Below are 16,045 nucleotides of genomic sequence, written 5' to 3' on the forward strand. Positions count from 1 at the left end.
GCACCCACCCCCTGCCACAGAGACAGCTCTCGGGCTTTCTCTAGGGTGCTCCCAGGCCAGAAAACATGGGGTCAAGTCACACTCTACAGTTACATTATCTGGGCTTGTAATCTAGAACTTTCCCTCTTCCCTTGTTTTTTGACATCTCACTTCCTTCAAACTGTCACTTCCTTCAAACTGTCACTTCCTTCCTCAGGACTAAATTCTGTCGCAGTAATTTTAGCAAAAAACAAGGGAAGGAAACATTCTGGGGGGCTTGAAGCTGCTTTCCCATTGGAGGGGATTTTCAAGTGCTCTTGCATGTCTTTTCTCCAGAAGATGTGCTCACAGAGTCAGCATCACCATCAAAAACACCGGTATCTCTTTCCTTTAGCACGGCACCGGTTCAAGGTGACCTTCCTCATAGGCAGCAACATGTTCCCTTCACGCTGTGAAGGGCCTGGACACAGTCACCGAGCCGAGATCGCTCCAGACCACAGCCATCCTCTGACAGTCCCGCAGAACAGCATGTCCCTCCACTGCTCAGTTATGCAAATCCCAGCAATCTGCACAAACCATCCTTCGTGTCGGGGCTGGCACACCGACAGCCTGGGCTCGCCAGGAGCCCTCGGGTCCAGACCACGACCTCTGAGGGATGAGGGTGGGAGACGTCCCGCTCCCCACCCCTGTGCCTTTACCTTCACTGACCCATTTCTAAATCGGGCCCCGAGTTAGAACCTGGCTGTTGGGTGCAGGATGTGGGGACTCAGACAAGAGCTACGGGTACACGTTATATGGACGGACACTGATGGGGCAGGGGTGTGGAGCACCAGGAACACACCTCTGAGAAATAAGAAGCCTTTTCCTCAGCTGCTTAGGCAGCACATGACTCGTAACCACAAGAGTAAGCTGCTTTGTGGCCATCCTGCACAGGTTTGACTGAGGCTGCTCATTGCTCGGTACCTGAGAGGGGAAGGCCACCCTCCTTGTCCCAGCTGTGCTGACAGAGGCCAGGCCGTGTCCCTGGAAGACCCTGCACCACATGTGACCCATCAGCACACGCTGTGCAACAGGGGGTGTCCCGGCTTTCTGTGGCACAGCAACACCCAGCAATGCTGCTGGCTGCACCGGCGCCGGACACTGAGCATGGCCACCACTTCAGAAAGGCTCGAGACCACCGTTCAGCCTGGCACTGGAGCATGTGCCTCTTGCTGGCCAAGGACGTGCTGGACGGCTTCGCAGATGGGTCCAGAACCCAGCTGCTGTGTTTCTGGGTCCACCTCCTGCCACAGTTACCCGAGCAGCTCTTGGGGTTTAAGTTGCATGACTGGTGTTGGATCGTATCGACTGTCACTAACCTCCTCTCCCTCCTCTCCTCAAGGCCATGGCCATGGGAATGATGACAGAATACTACCACTTCATCTTCACCACTCTGGTAAAGTATCTCATCTGTGCCAACTCCTTTTACACTCTCTGCTGAACTGGAATGGACAGTGAGGAGGTGTCTGAGCGGGAGGAGAGGGGCCAGGGTCCTTCCTGGGCGTGCACCGCACAGCCAAGGACGCCAAAGTGGTGGGGTGGGAAGAGCAAGGGGAAGGGAGCTCTGGGACCCCCACAGAAGGGGAGGGCAGGGAGAGGCTCAGCTTCGGGTTAGAGTTGGACCACAGTGACTGGGATCTAACACCTCTGCAACCGCAGCACAGCCCAGGTACTCGTTCTAAGAGACGTCAGTCTTCTCTTCCACTGCTTTTGGACCAACTTGCTCCTTTGGAGCTGCTCTGGCTTTGCAGAGATGGTGGGTTCTGGTCCTCTTTCCCCTCCCAGTCACTTTGATTTCAGTGCAGCTGCCCACATGTTGGAAGAGGAGCACCTGTGCAAATTTGCGAGGGCGCAGTCCCGCAGACAGGGTTTGATGGGACCAAGTCTCAGTCAGAACTGAGTGGGTGGTTCTGTGTGTTGCTGCAGGTCTTCCTTCAGAGCTGGGAGCAGCCCCGCTAGGGTCAGTAGTTCAGTCCCATGGGTTTATTTTGCATGAGAAGAACTCAGCTTGAAATTAGCTCGGCTCTCTTTAAACACGGGCCAGTCCTCCTCTGCATCAGGGTTGGGTTTTGACATGCCAGCTTTGCTTCCATGTAGGATGCCTTTGTCTAGCACACTGTTGAATTTTGTGTGATCCAATTTATCTTTTTCCCTTTAGGAAAGAAACAGACTAAACTAGCCCTCAAAAACTGCAAAATTTATTTTTCAAATGCAAAAGCCATGTTAATTACCCCTGCTGCCATTATCTATTCCAGGCAGCTTTAAGCGTTTCCCAGATAACCTCCTATTAATCAGCCCCAGCTGAGCCTGGAGTACATTTCATGTGTAGGTACAGCCTGGGGGCGGGAAAAGAGGAATTATAATAAATTAATAGATAAGCAATCACAATTAATGCCACTTTCCTGAAATAACAGTTATATCATGGGAAAGATATTTTAATCTGTCATTCCTCAAGGCAATGTTTTCCTAGCTTGCAACGCGTGTGCTTCAGCTTCTGCAGTACTAGACCCATGGGGTGCTAATGAATTAGTCTATTATGTTATACTGAACGGTTCTAAAAGGTCCCTCGTCAATACCGAGCGCAGTGTATCAACACTTGGTGTGAAATGCTTCAGCGTTTTGCTAGGCAGCAAGAGTGCAGTTCAGTGACTTCAGTGGAAAGAGCCCCACCAGCCCCTTCCACCAGAGGAGAAGGAACCGTTCAGCGCACGCACAGCTCACAGCCTCCAACCCAGCGCTTCAAGGGGCTGCCCAGCAGCCGGTAAAAGAAGTCCTCGCAAGTGGAGAAGTTTCCCCACTGCCTGCTGTCCCTTCTGCTGCTGACAGCAGTTACCGAACAGTGCAAGCAGGAATCTCTGCCCATGCTTTGAGTCGACGTAAACTAAAACAACACAACCGCCTTCCTCTGCTCAGGCACGGAACCAGCCAGCCCAGTTTTCCACTGGTGCTGATCATTGGGTACCCTCAGTAAACTCAACGTACCTGAGGCTCATGCCACAACTCCGGTACTCGTGACTGAGCACGTCCCAGCTTATCATTCCAGCAGAGCTCTACATCCCTGCCTCCCGTTACAGCCACGGCTGCTCCTCCCTGTGGCAGCTGCCAAGCAAATCCATGCCCAGACAGGGATCCTCGGCAACCTGCGGCAGGCACCATCCCCACGAGCTGTTCTGCACAGCAGCAGACGGAGGATGCCCTGCCCAGACACCTGCTTTTGCAGCTCCCCACCATGGATGTGGCGAGGACCAGACCTCAGCGCTGCTGCCTACAACTGATGAACCAAAGCTGGGTTTTAACTGGGGAGCTGGGAGAGCAGGTGGAAGAAAGGGGGAGAGCCGCACAGACATGCCGAGATTAAAACTTTCCTAAAGCTAGTAGGATGGAGCAGAGAATTATTGTGCAGTACAGAAAGCAATGAGCGAAAGGGCATGTAGATGAGGTGGAAAATAGAACCAGATGTTTCAATCTGTGGCTGTGCAGGAGCAGAAAAACCAGAAGAAACTGATAGGGCAATTCACCCCCACACCCCTCCACGTTCTGACACTCAGCTTGTATTCTTAACTAGCCTCTAACTCCAGGAAGTGATAAACCAGGCTGCAGCTGAGGTTTAAACTGGAACCCAGTGGGAGGTTGGCTTCTGTAGGAAGCTGGGGAAACGAAGGGTCAGTGGAGAGCAGCAGCATGGCGAGGGCACCCTGAACACTGGCAGGCTCTGGGAGGTGGCCAGGGCTGGCAGTCTGACAGCTGTGTGATGAGACCACGCGCTCTGGAGCTCAGCGGATCAGATCTGTCACATATGGTCACATTCTGAGGGTCAAGTCATCTGCTTGTGCAAACAAAAATTATTCTCTGGCAATTTCCAGAGCACAAACTGAAGCGTCTGATAAAAAGTTACAAATCCTGAAAAAATAAATCGATTCCAGTGGGTCAGGCAGGACCCGCTGCGACCCTCACACCCGTGTGGAACAAGCATTTCTCTGAGGTTAAACTACTGTATTTGCCCTTAGTTACCGTGAGTCATTTAAAAGTCAACTCTGTGGCCTGGTTTTCACCATGCCCTTTAACAAAACCTGGAGGCTTGTGCTTGCAATTTTTCAGGAGGAAAAAACCCAAACACTACATGCCCTGAGCTCTGCTGCGGGTGTGATTAATGACTCGGTCCCCGGCTGCAGCTGCAGGTTCTAGCAGGGACCCGTCAGCAGAGCGCCTTGGGCTGCATGGTCAGAGGCCAGCACTTAGAGAAACGACCAAACCCCCAAAGCTTGTAAAGCAAAACAGCCATAAGAGCTCCTCGCTCTCCCGTGGAGAAGGCAGCCTGGGCTGTGGCGAGGGCTGCTGCTGCGGCTCGTTGCCCAGGGCAGGGTGTTTAGGGGACAGCGCTCTCCCAGCTCCCCCGTGGGCAGAACAGAGTGTGCTGCTGGCCCACGCCGTGTCTGGGTGACCCCCCAGTGTGGCTGTGTCCCACCAGCACTGCCACACCGTACCAAACAGCATCAGCAACACGATCTCACGCTGTACATAAGCTCTGTTTCACAACCCTTGTGAGGGCGATGAACGCTGCTCCTGTACTCGCCCCCCACCCTCTGTCACAGAAGACAGCACTGCCGCCTTTCCAGCTCCCGGCATCTTCACCACCATTGAACAGGGAAACCGGTTCAGTGTGTCCATCCAAGAAGCAGTTCCAAGTAAGGTAGCCCCCACCTGACTGCCGTTTGCCAGCATGGTCCCTCGCGACGCCCCTCGGGCTGGCTGCCCGGGGTCTTTGCTGAGCAGACCAGTTCGGGACACTCTTGCCGTGCTAGCCAACCCCAAACTACTCCGACTAGTTACTGAGCAATGAAGTTAATCCCCGAACTGAAGTTAATATTTAGACGTGCGGAGGAGCCAAGAGATGCATTAACGCAGTGCACTCGCGGAGCCCCCGCACCCCCTTCCGCCTGCCTGCCAAATGACGTGGTGGGCTGGCTGCCAGCAGAGCCGCAGGCTGCCTGGCCAGGGTGGTTTTCATCATATAAAGGGCACCCTCAATCACTTGCAGACTGTGTAGGCTGGTCGGAATGTCAAAAAGTGCGTCTTAGTTCCTCTTTGATGGCCGTCTGCAAATTGGCATTCTGCAGCCCGGGTGACTCTGTCATCCGCAGCGGGCTGTGGGCTTCTGCACTCGCAGCAGATCTTCCACAGGAAGGGCCCAGGGAGCTTCAGAGACAGGAACTCTGCCTTGTCCACTCCCCCTTGGTCACAAGCCTCTTTTTTCACGGTTACAGACAGCAGTTCTGGTTTTCTCCCCACAATTCCCCTGTCTCATCATGCAGAGAGTTCGTTCTTTGGCAGGAGTTTCCCGCTGCTGCGTGTGGGTGAACCTGCACATACGACACCCGAATTCCAGAGACACCTACGAGTCTCTGCAGGCAGCGACTGATGGCAACAGACAGTACAATCCACCGAATTCAGGAGAGCATCTTCCCACCTCCCTCTTTCCGTGGGCTCTGCCTTCTCACTCCCAACACCGGCATGAACCGATGCAGAAAAGACAAACAAAACAAAGCTAAACGAAATGTTTAAACCAGTTTCTCTCTTTTAAGGATCTTTATGCATTAGACCTAGAACCATACCGCTACTCTGGAGTGAACCTGACCGGCTTCCGGATCCTCAACGTGGAGAACCCACACGTGTCCTCCATCATCGAGAAGTGGTCCATGGAGCGGCTGCAGTCGGTGCCCAAGGCTCAGCTGGGACTGCTCGATGGCGTCATGATGGTATGAGAAGTTTAAGCAAAACATGGGTGAGGTCTGGGGAGCAGACCGGAGCTGTAGGGAAGGCAGGAACATTCGTTAAGGTCTAAACATTATTTTTTTTGGTTCCTGTACTAATGACACCTCATCCCAGGTATCTGCCCCAAGGCAGTTACTTGCATTCGTTAGTAACTGTCCCTCAAAGGCAGTGCGTTCGCCTGGTCAGTCCTTCGCACCCATTGCTCTGTCCATGCTCTCCTTTTCCAGGCCCAGCTGCCAACAGATGTGCCAAATTTGAGAGACTGATCCTCCCCTCCCCTCCCTTCCTGCCGGTAAAAAAGCTGCCCCAGGAGCAGCAAGACTCAAAGCTTTCAGTAGCAGAGAGGGCTGAGCACGGCAGGGCAGCGCCCTGGCTCTTTCCGCAGGGAGCTGCGGTCAGCTGGGATCCCAGCACAGCGGGATCACTCCATGCTCGCCTGATGTGCAGATGCAGTGCGTGCTCGCTCCCCGGGGCAGGGACTTGCTGCATGCGCCCCGAACCCCCAGGGAAGGGCATCCTTCCTGGCTGCTCCCCACGAGCCCTGTTCCAGCTCAGGGCAGGACGATCTGCCCAGTTCGGGAGCAGCACTGGAGAGCAGAAACGCTCCCATCCCCCCGGATGAGCCCAGTGGCTGGGGCCTCTCCCTCGGGGCCATGCAGAGCTCCAGCTGCCATCACAGAGTCCCTGAGAGCAGCCAAACACCCATCTCCCAGGGCTGGGAGCACCGCACGTGGCTGGACTGGGCCAGGCAATTCGCTGAGATTGATGAGGGAGAAAGAGCCAAAGCTATGCCCAGAGAAGGGCTTTGCTGCAGCTTTGATGACTCCTTTTAGGCTCTGATGGCAGCTCTGCTCTGCTGCGTTACTGCTCGGAAGGTACAGCACCTGCTCACCCATCTGTCTTTCCTGCGAGGCTGTCTCCAAGCACCGTAACTGCTGACTGGCTCCCTCCTTCCCTCTCCCTTTAGATCTGCCAGGACCAACCCCACTAGTGGTAAAGCCTCCCAGACTTTCACCTTGAAATGGCTCCTCATACCCCTCTCGTCCTTTCTTTGTTCTCAGAGGAGAGCCCCACCGCTCTCCTCTAGCTTTCCGCTCTTCTGCAGCATTGCCCACAAATTGCAGCAACATGTTACCCGCAACGGTGCTGGGCTCCCCCTGCCACTGGCTCCTCTCTCACTCCCTCTGCTCTTCAGAGGGGATCCTGCCTTTTCTTTCTGCTGGTCTGGTGTCTCTCCCAGTGGGGCCCTGACCTCAGCTGGGCATTAGGGATTGTAATTCGCCATGAAATTGCTTGGACGTGTTCTTGTTCCCCCTCTCCCCTAGCCCTAAACTTACAAAACCTGTCCCTCGGCTGTAAGTACAAGCCCATGGGATGCAGGTCGGGCACCTGCTCTTCACGGTCAGGCGCTGCGGGAAGGGAAGGTCACGGGGATGGCTGCCAGCGTTGGAGGATTTTCTCCATGGCCACGTCCTGTTAGATATTTGCCCAGTTATTTGCTGTATTATTTTGTTTTATTACACTGCTGCTACACTCACATCTGTTTGGTAGCTTTGTGAAGCCAGCAAATAATGTAATTTCACTAGGAGGACTTACCATATCAGAGTGCAAAATAAATCCAATTCTCATGATCAGTGTTTGGAGGTGAGATGGGGCATCTCAAATTGGATCTAAATCCATCACATTATATGAAAGGAAAAAAAAAAAGATTCTCCGTAGATCAAATCACTGAAACGCGGGAAGATGCTACAGATCTGTGAGATCCTGATTTGGTGACAGTTTGGGTCATTTTGGAAAATTCCATGCCCATAGACAAGCCATTTAACTTCTGTTTCTTACCTCCCCGTGTATAAAATAGCGCGGAGAATATGTTCTCATGTAGGTTTTTTTTTACGCTCAGACAAAACAGACTATATAAGAAGATGCTGTTACTACCTTCTACGTTTAGAAATAGCTGCACTCCTGTTGGACTGCACAGCAGTGAATTGCCAGAAATAACCCCACAGACATGCTCAGACGAACGGCACTCTCACAATTTTTAAGAGATATGATCTTGTAATCTAAAGAGCCACGTAACAGGAAAACACTCTCGTGAGGCTTCATCATGTGCAGAGCTACGTGCTCCGAGGACGTGCTTTGCATGAGAGGTCAGCCTGGGGGGTTGTACAAGCCTTGTGCTAAAGCACACGCCTTCACGGCAACCCCTCGAGACCCCCGGGACCTTGAGACCCCAGCCCTGCCCTCACAGAGGGTGAGGCGGGATGGTCCCTGGGGCTCTGGGCAGCAAAACCCTTGGGTCTGCCAGGCATGGGGTAACTCAGAGCGAGTTCCTGCAGCTTCTCCCGTGACACGTTATGGATCCCCCGCTGCTTTACTGCCCGACTGTTCCCTTGCTCTGGAACCACTACCCACGCAAATGCTGCTCCCTCTTCTTTAGACAGACGCTGCCCTCCTGTACGACGCGGTGCACGTGGTCTCCGTCTGCTACCAGCGTGCCCCTCAGATGACCGTGAACTCCCTGCAGTGCCATCGCCACAAAGCCTGGAGGTTCGGAGGACGCTTCATGAATTTTATCAAAGAGGTAAAAGCATGGTTCACAACCATAACTGCTTCCCACTGTCACCAAACCTCCCCAGCAGGACCAGGGCGGCTGCCCAGCACGCAGCTATGGGGGCACAGACAGGGGTAAAAACCACACACACACACACACACACACACACACACACACACACACACACACACACACACACCCCCTCCCTGTCTGGGCTGGGCTGGCTGGACAGAGCACAGACACACACTGGGCTGCTGAGTGCACCCAGAAAGGAAAAATCCCCTCTTTGTCTTCAAAACTGGATGCATGCAGCCACGCCAAACTGCCCGAACCATGCTGAAACCTCCCGTGCCGTCCCTGAGTCCCCTGGCTTCTTCTTGCGTCAGGAGCAGCTGGACCGCTCTCTCAGAGGCCGTTTCTTCACAGGGCAAGAGCCATTTGCCTTTCAGAGGAACATTTGCTTGGGGGCCACAAAGGGCATTCAGCGCCGCTAAAGCCCGGCAGCAGAGCTGGCAGTGCCCCGCGCCTCTGCCTGCATGCTGACGAACAGCTTTGGCAGCGCGGTGCAGTTAGCAAGTAGGGAGCCCAGGGAGCGAGGAGGCAGCTTCGGTCCCCCTCTGTTTTCAGTCATTATGATTTCTTGCTGCTCAGCCCACATAATTGTTTGTTTGCATCTGGCTTAAGCTCGCAAGCAGGCTCAAAGCATGGGGTTCACGAGCAGGGAGCTCTCCAAGGGAGTGCAGCGCAGAGAAGCTGTGGCAAGAGGTGGCCAGAGCTCCCAGAAGAGCCCCCAAGCACCCACTCTGCCCTCACCCCCGGGGTTCACTCTGTCCCCACAAAGGAGCTCTCACAGAAGGAGAAAATGAAGGCAGAGCTGCAGGGAGATGCTGCAAACCCCACCAGACATGTCTGTGTGTCAAAAGCCCCTTAGGTACCCTGAGGCCCTCCCAAATCCCTGTGCCAGGGCTCCTCTCATGGGGACCTGGCTGCAGGATGGGACACATGCCCAGGTGTAAGATTCCCTGGCATTTTCAAACAGAAAAGTGTACAAGTTCGTTGTTACTTGTTGCTCTGAGAGACCCCAGGAGACGCTGCGCACACGAGCACAGCGGGACCTTGCCCCCTGCCCTCAGGTGCTGCTTTCAAACAGAAAAGTGTACAAATTCGTTGTTACTTGTTGCTCTGAGAGACCCCAGGAGACGCTGCGCACACGAGCACAGCGGGACCTTGCCCCCTGCCCTCAGGTGCTGCCTGGGCTGCTCAGAGCCTCCACACAGGAGTAGCGGAGAAGGAGAGAGGAGGATCAATTCTCCTTGCAGAGACAGAATGAACTTCTTTCTTAACAGGCACTGGAGATGGTCTCTCTCCCCTCTCTCCTTCTCCGTGTTTTGTTCCCTTCTGCAGAAAGCCGCTCCAGCTGGCTGCCAAAAGAGAGTGTAAATAATTTGTTTGGTTGGCTCCTTTCGCAAATTACCCTGAGCTCACACTCCAGTGCCCGCCTGTTGTTTCCCTTCCTGGCACCGCGACAGCACGTTGCAGGGAGAAGCTTCCTCCCCACCGCAATCAGAACACACAGTAATTGCTCTCTCCGAACTCCCGTACAGACAAAGCAGCGCGTGGAGGGATGCCTCACCGCAGACACCCACTGCCTCGGTCCTGGCTCCCCACAGGCCCCAGCACCGCTCCCTCTGTGCTCGCACAGACCACGGCACCCACCGCACAGGATCGCTGTGGAGGGGTCGCTCCTGGGTGAAGCCCTGCTTGTTCCCGCTCGCCGGGTGCAAAGGGGCTGGGATGGTGGTCCTGCCAGCCCTGGAGTAGCCACCCTCACCCCATCAGGGCTCTCCGGGAAGTGGAGAGACAGGGCCAAGAGAGGGGACAGGGGGCAAGGGCACATGATCCTCCGCAGCTTCAGCCTGCCTGGGAGGCACTTAGGGTTTGCTTGTGGAGATGGAGCCAACCGGAGCAGGATCAGAGCCTGCTGGGGGCCACGGTGATGCCATGCACCCCCAGTCCAGCGCCAGGAGCCATTCAGCCCATCAGAGCCCTGGCCCCCGCCACGCAGGAGGTGCAGGACTCAGCACACAGCTGGGTTTGCCTGTCGGGTACATGAAACACTCTGTGCTCGCTCTCCGTGGCTCCCAGGGGGCTCCGCAGGCTGCGCATCCCACAGGCAAACCACTTGCACACCAAACCGAGCAGAGCCCTCCCCAGACCTCACCAGGGGCCAGGCTGGGAGGATGCTGTCATTATTCCTCAGGAATTTATGAGGAAGAGCCAGAGAGGCATATTTACTGGGAAATACGCCAGTAGTTTCCCCTTGGGAATACATTACGCCACCTTCATCTCATTGGGGTATTTCAAGCTCCCCCACCCATAAAGTAAACACACTCATCAGTGAGGAGCGGGCATGGTCTGAACCTCCCAGCGAAGGAGCCCGAGCCCCAGCTCCCCACTGCTGCGAGGCGATGGCGAAGCAGTGAAGTGTGCCAGCAGCCCAGCGCTGGCATGGGAGTATCCTCCTCGGGATGCTGCTCACAGCACATGCTAGCCCTGTCCCCGGGCAGAGCAGGCACCCGCTCTGCCAACACAGCTAGTGCCTGATCCGGGGCCCTCTCACCTCCGACACCAGAGAGCTTCGTCCTGCCGGTGCTGCAGAGGGAACACTGGGAAAGAAACACCATCATTTTGGTTGAACCAGATCTAGATGTCTTTCCCAAGCTCCAGCTCCGAGCAGGACTAGCTCCCATGTCAGACCAGGCTGTGCAGGACCTCGTCCTCCCAAGCGCTGGAAATCTCCAGGGTTGGAGCTTCCCCAGCCTCAGCGGGAACCTGCCCTGTGCTCCTCCTGCCACCAGCTGGCCCCGGGGGCACGGACACAGCATGTGCCCACCAGCAAAGCCACAGAGCCTGGACAAGCGCTTGGACTCTTCTGCTCCCCCTTCCACTCGAAGGCAGGAGGGAAGTGTTGGGGACATTTTAGCTTCCGCCCTCCTTGGAAGCACCAGCAGGTTCGTGCAAAAAGGGATTATTTACGAGCCCGACTGGAGCTGTCCCAAGCCCGGGCTCCCTGCAGCCCGGTGTTTATCAGCACCACAAGGATAAAGGCAGCACACAAGGATGCCGTGATAAATGCACGCGGGTTTCTACTGAGTCATCATGTCCTGCAACAGCTGCTGAAGACAAAAGGTGCAAACAAAAATTGTGGCAAGGACTGCAAGAGAGTTGAGAAAACCTCCAGCTCTGCAGTCTGAACAGTGACGGGGGTGATTATTAATTAACTGTGTTCCTTGGGAAGAAAGAACCAGTATAAGGACCAATTACAAGAACATACAGTGGAGGGCAAAAGATTATTTGTGATTCCAAGTAACAGCTCTGCTACTTTTTCTCCCTTCCACAGGCCCAATGGGAAGGATTAACGGGACGAATTGTCTTCAATAAAACTAGTGGTTTACGGACAGATTTTGACTTGGATATCATCAGCCTCAAAGAGGACGGGCTCGAAAAGGTAGGGGGGGGGTTGTCTTATCTGCATCTGGCTTAGTGTGATACTCAGGCGACAGAGAAAATGGTTTGTGGTTGTATTGTTTCCAGGTTTTCTGGGGTTTATATAAAAGGATATTTACTTTGTGGGATTTCTCAGATCCTTTTCCATGCCTCAGCCATGACTCACAAGCCCTGGAGCGACGTGCGTGGGATTACAGATACCAGCTGCCCAAGTGCTGGTGGCACTTTCCTGGGATAGCGGAAGCAGAAGTAACTTTCTGAGCAGCCATTAACCTCTCCTTGCCCAGGCCAAAGGTGGAAGGAACAAAGCCTGTCCCATCCCCAGGCTTGCTGGACTCACTTCAAAAATGCTGTTTTTTCCCTGAGGTGGCAGCAGCCCTTCAAAGCCTCAGCTCGGTGTGATGATTTCCACAATGAAAATTGCGGAAGGCTTGGAAAAGGCACAAGCTTGATTTTTGCAGGAGGGTGCAGTGTGTATTCTTGTTTATTTGTTCTCTAAAGGACAGAGAACAAAGCAAAGCACATTTTTCCTGGCTGGCTGGAGGGGTCTCGTTCAGTGCCTGTGTTTGCCCGGCCACCCCGAGGTGACATGCCAAGGCTGCAGCCTCAGAACCTCCTAATGAGGGCGAGTCTCCTCTGGGCACAGAAATACGCTGCTGATGCGCAGATCTGATGCTCAGGTGTTCCTGGGGATTTCATTTCCTTTTCTTTAATTACTTTTTTTAAAGGCAATATGTACAGCATTACAGCTCCTAGAGCAGGGGTTTCAAGGTGATATAGAGACAAAAACGAGCAGCGTGTGGCCTGGAGCAGAGCAAGCCCTGCACAGCAGGCAGCTGGCACCCGCAGCGAGCATTGCCCACGGCCGCGCTCCAACCAGTCGCCAAACAACAGCACTCGAGGCCACTGAGGGCTCCTGAGCCCGACCCCTCCCGTGGGGAATTCTGCATCCCCCTTCTGCTGAAGGGCTCTCGCAGATTTACAGGAGAAAGTTGGCGACAGGGCAGCAAATCCCTTTCTGGAGCAGAGTCTGTTTCTCGACAGGCACAAGGTACCTGCTGGCAGCTGGGGCTGAGCGCCGAGTCCTGTCACCTCCGGCATGGGGACAGGTTCTGCTGCCTGGGAAGCACCAGCCAGAAGCGCAGAGCGGGAGTTTTCAATTAACCGTGTGGCCAGCAGGCCAGCACACAGATGACTTGCCCAGCTCAGGCTGGGAATTAATCAGAGCCCGCAGGGAGGCAGCCCGGGGCGGTGGGCAGCAGGTGGGTCAACCCGCCCTTTGGAGGGGAAGGATCCTGCGCCGTGAAGCTCACTGGGACCAAACAGCCTGACTTCTCTACCCCCCTGTTTTACTGTTTGTTTTCCCTTCCCTTGGAAATCAATCGTTGCCACGCTTTCACACCCCAGCAGCAGCTCTCTGTTGCACGTAAAAAATCTCAAGGTCACCGCAACACTCTCTTAGTGGGTATTTTTTGGTGTCAAACACAGAATAAAGAAAACATTTCACACAAACCCAATGACCTTCAGTCTCAGCTGCCATCAGCCGAGCGTGTGCAGGAGGGAGGCAGGAGCGGAGCAGGGGAAGGCACCACCTTCTCGCAAGAACCAAGCGGGAGATGATCTGTGTAGCTCAACTTCATTTTTACAAACTATTTTGTTTATAGAGTCTAAACCAAAAAAAACAATACATCTTTTCGGAGCCCAGACGGGCTGCTGGAGAGCTGCATTGGCAGAATAATAGAAAACTGCGTGAGTATTTGGATACAGCGTGAATGTCAGTGGTCCAGTGCCACCGCAAGTCCTGTCCGTAAACGAATGCCCCTGGGCTGTCCCAGGGCGGTCACGGTGCAGGGTGTCACACCACCAGAGCCCCACACACACCCCCGGCACAGCCCCTCAACCGGTACCTCAACAACCCGGAGACTTCACGGGTCCCACCATCATTCTGTGAAAGCTCCTTGTCAGCTCTAGGGGGGGGTTAAAGCATTGCTGTCACGCCTCTGCTGAAGCTCGGCTCCCGTCTACCATTAATCTGAAATAACAAAAAGCCACACAAATCTCACAGGATTGTGGTTATGTACAATAGCATCTGTTGGCTGAGCTGTAGGATGGAACCCCTGATCCTTACACCTCCTGAATGTTCCAGGGATTACGGTGGCATTAACCAAACCTAATTACATGTAGTCTGACTATCTGACTTGCACAGTTCTCTTAATGCACTTCTTTCCTTTTTCTCTCCTTGCTTAATATTTTAAACTGATTCATTCAGTCTTAAGTGCCTCATATTGAATTTTCTTAAAGACAACTTAGCCTGGTTAACGGAGTCTGCAGTGCTGCTAGCAGGGGCCTCTCAGACCTGCTGCTCTTTTCCCACACAGAATAATAACCTTTTGTTGTTGCTGCTGTTGTGCGATCGAAGGGAGAGACGGGGCATTGCTTAGGTTTTACCTGAAATATTTAGAGCCTTTCACAAAGTTCATGGAAACTCCTCAAGAATTTATGGCATTTTTTTGCCAGGCAGCATTACTCACCATGAAGTCTCTTCTGGGGGATGCAGTAAATCCAAGTTCTCCCCTTGGACTGCTGAAGAGGTTGAAGAATCTTAGAAACTGTAATAAATAAAGTATCGGAAGCTCTCGGCTCCCCAGCGGGTTGGAGCTCTCTGCCTCTGGTTTCTCTCTGTCCCATCTCACAGTCTGACCCAGCAGAAGGATCCTTCTGCCCCTGTTGCCACGGGGGGTGTTTTTCCTCCCCATCAGGCTGGCTGCATGCCCACCCCCTTCCCTTTGCTGGCAGCACTCCCCCACTCCTCCAGCTTTCGGGCATTTTCTCTCGCTGTCACAGTCCTTCGCCCAGTCCTGCCGTCCAAGCTCGTCCTAAAGCCTCCCCTGCTCTGCAGAGATCACGTTAACAGGCTGAGAACTGCCCAGATGGCTGCTCTTAAATAGAGACAACTTCTGCTATTTCTGGATCAATAGACGTCTTCAGAGTCTGATAACGTATTAACATTGACAGCCTGAGAAAAGCCGAGCCCCTCAACCCAACAAGGAGGGTGGCTGGTGTGCCCATGCCCAGCCCTGAGCACATCCGCTGCTGTCCCCTGCTCCAGGTGGCTGCCAGCACCGAGAGCTCCCATGGCAGTGGCCTTCCCCGAAGGGGTGACCAGGGCCCTTCCAAGGGATCTGTTAGACACGTCCATCTGGTTTGCCACCACGCAGAGGACAGGGGTTCGCAGAGCTGGTCAAGTCGTTTTTAGTTCTCCCCACCAAAGCATATTGGTGGGGAAATAAAAAAAGACAGAAAATGGCATCACATTTGTGCTTCCTTTCTGTTGTTCTGCCTTCTTCTTTCCCAGAGCTGACTCCTCAGTGCAGTTTGATTGTTTGCTCTACTCAGATTTGCAAATCGTTCATTCAGCCCCTAAATCCCTGTCATCATGGTCTTCTTCCCTGCACCCACATCAGAGGGCAGTGGAGGGGCTGTTTATTATACGTGTGCGGCTGCAGTCACCTTCAGCTGAAGGGTTAACCAAAATCTTCTGTTTAAGTGAGACAAGACATTAATTTCTGCTTTGCTTCTGCTGACTGCGGGTGAAAAGCAGCAGGCTCCATTTCCCAGGCCAGGAGGATGCTGAGAGCATGTGGGGAATGTGAGCCGGGTGCTCACGCATTCGTTTGCTTCTCCGTTTCAGGTTGGAGCGTGGAGCCCTTCTGATGGTTTGAACATCACAGAAATTTCCAAAGGACGAGGACCTAATGTCACAGACTCGCTGAGCAACAGATCTCTAATTGTCACCACTGTCCTGGTAGGAGACCCAAGCCTGTCTTTTTCCTTCACCTACAAACCTCAGGGACATTTGGTGTCTCTGAAAACTCACGTCACCCCAGTACAGAAAGCCGAGCAGGGACTCAGAGAGCCCCTGCACGCTGGCTGGGCTTGGCAGGACACCGTGATGCCCACGTGCCTGTACCCAGGTGACCTGCAGCATCCCCTGGTGCCATCGCTCCCGAGGAGGCTGCCAGCCGAGACGGGGTGGACGGGGAGGCTGGCACAGGGTACCTGGAACCCAGCGTGTTCCCCGCACCCCAGGCAGCTGCTACTCATCCCAGCTGAGCTCCTCTGCTCTGGCTGTCCGGCCAGGTCCCCTGTCCCCCGCCTTGCTTTGCATGTGCTGAGCCCCAAGAAAGCCCCAAGTCA

General features: G+C 54.1%; 1 protein-coding gene across 1 annotated transcript in view; it reads left to right on the forward strand.

The window, feature by feature from the left end:
- The window catches only part of LOC104489063 (glutamate receptor ionotropic, kainate 3), a gene marked incomplete at both ends in the record, with an annotated part of 21,916 nt that extends 6,263 nt beyond the window's left edge, over positions 1 to 15,653 (forward strand). Inside the window, 5 exons of the mRNA XM_010131180.1 lie at positions 1,361 to 1,414; positions 5,601 to 5,774; positions 8,228 to 8,371; positions 11,742 to 11,849; positions 15,540 to 15,653. Of these exons, the coding sequence (XP_010129482.1) occupies positions 1,361 to 1,414; positions 5,601 to 5,774; positions 8,228 to 8,371; positions 11,742 to 11,849; positions 15,540 to 15,653 (594 nt within the window). The remainder of the gene's footprint in view (positions 1 to 1,360; positions 1,415 to 5,600; positions 5,775 to 8,227; positions 8,372 to 11,741; positions 11,850 to 15,539) is intronic.
- Between the last annotated feature and the right edge of the window lie 392 nt (positions 15,654 to 16,045).

This window comes from Buceros rhinoceros, unplaced genomic scaffold (genome assembly GCF_000710305.1).
Source record: "Buceros rhinoceros silvestris isolate BGI_N320 unplaced genomic scaffold, ASM71030v1 scaffold210, whole genome shotgun sequence".
Classification (NCBI taxonomy): Eukaryota; Metazoa; Chordata; class Aves; order Bucerotiformes; family Bucerotidae; genus Buceros; species Buceros rhinoceros.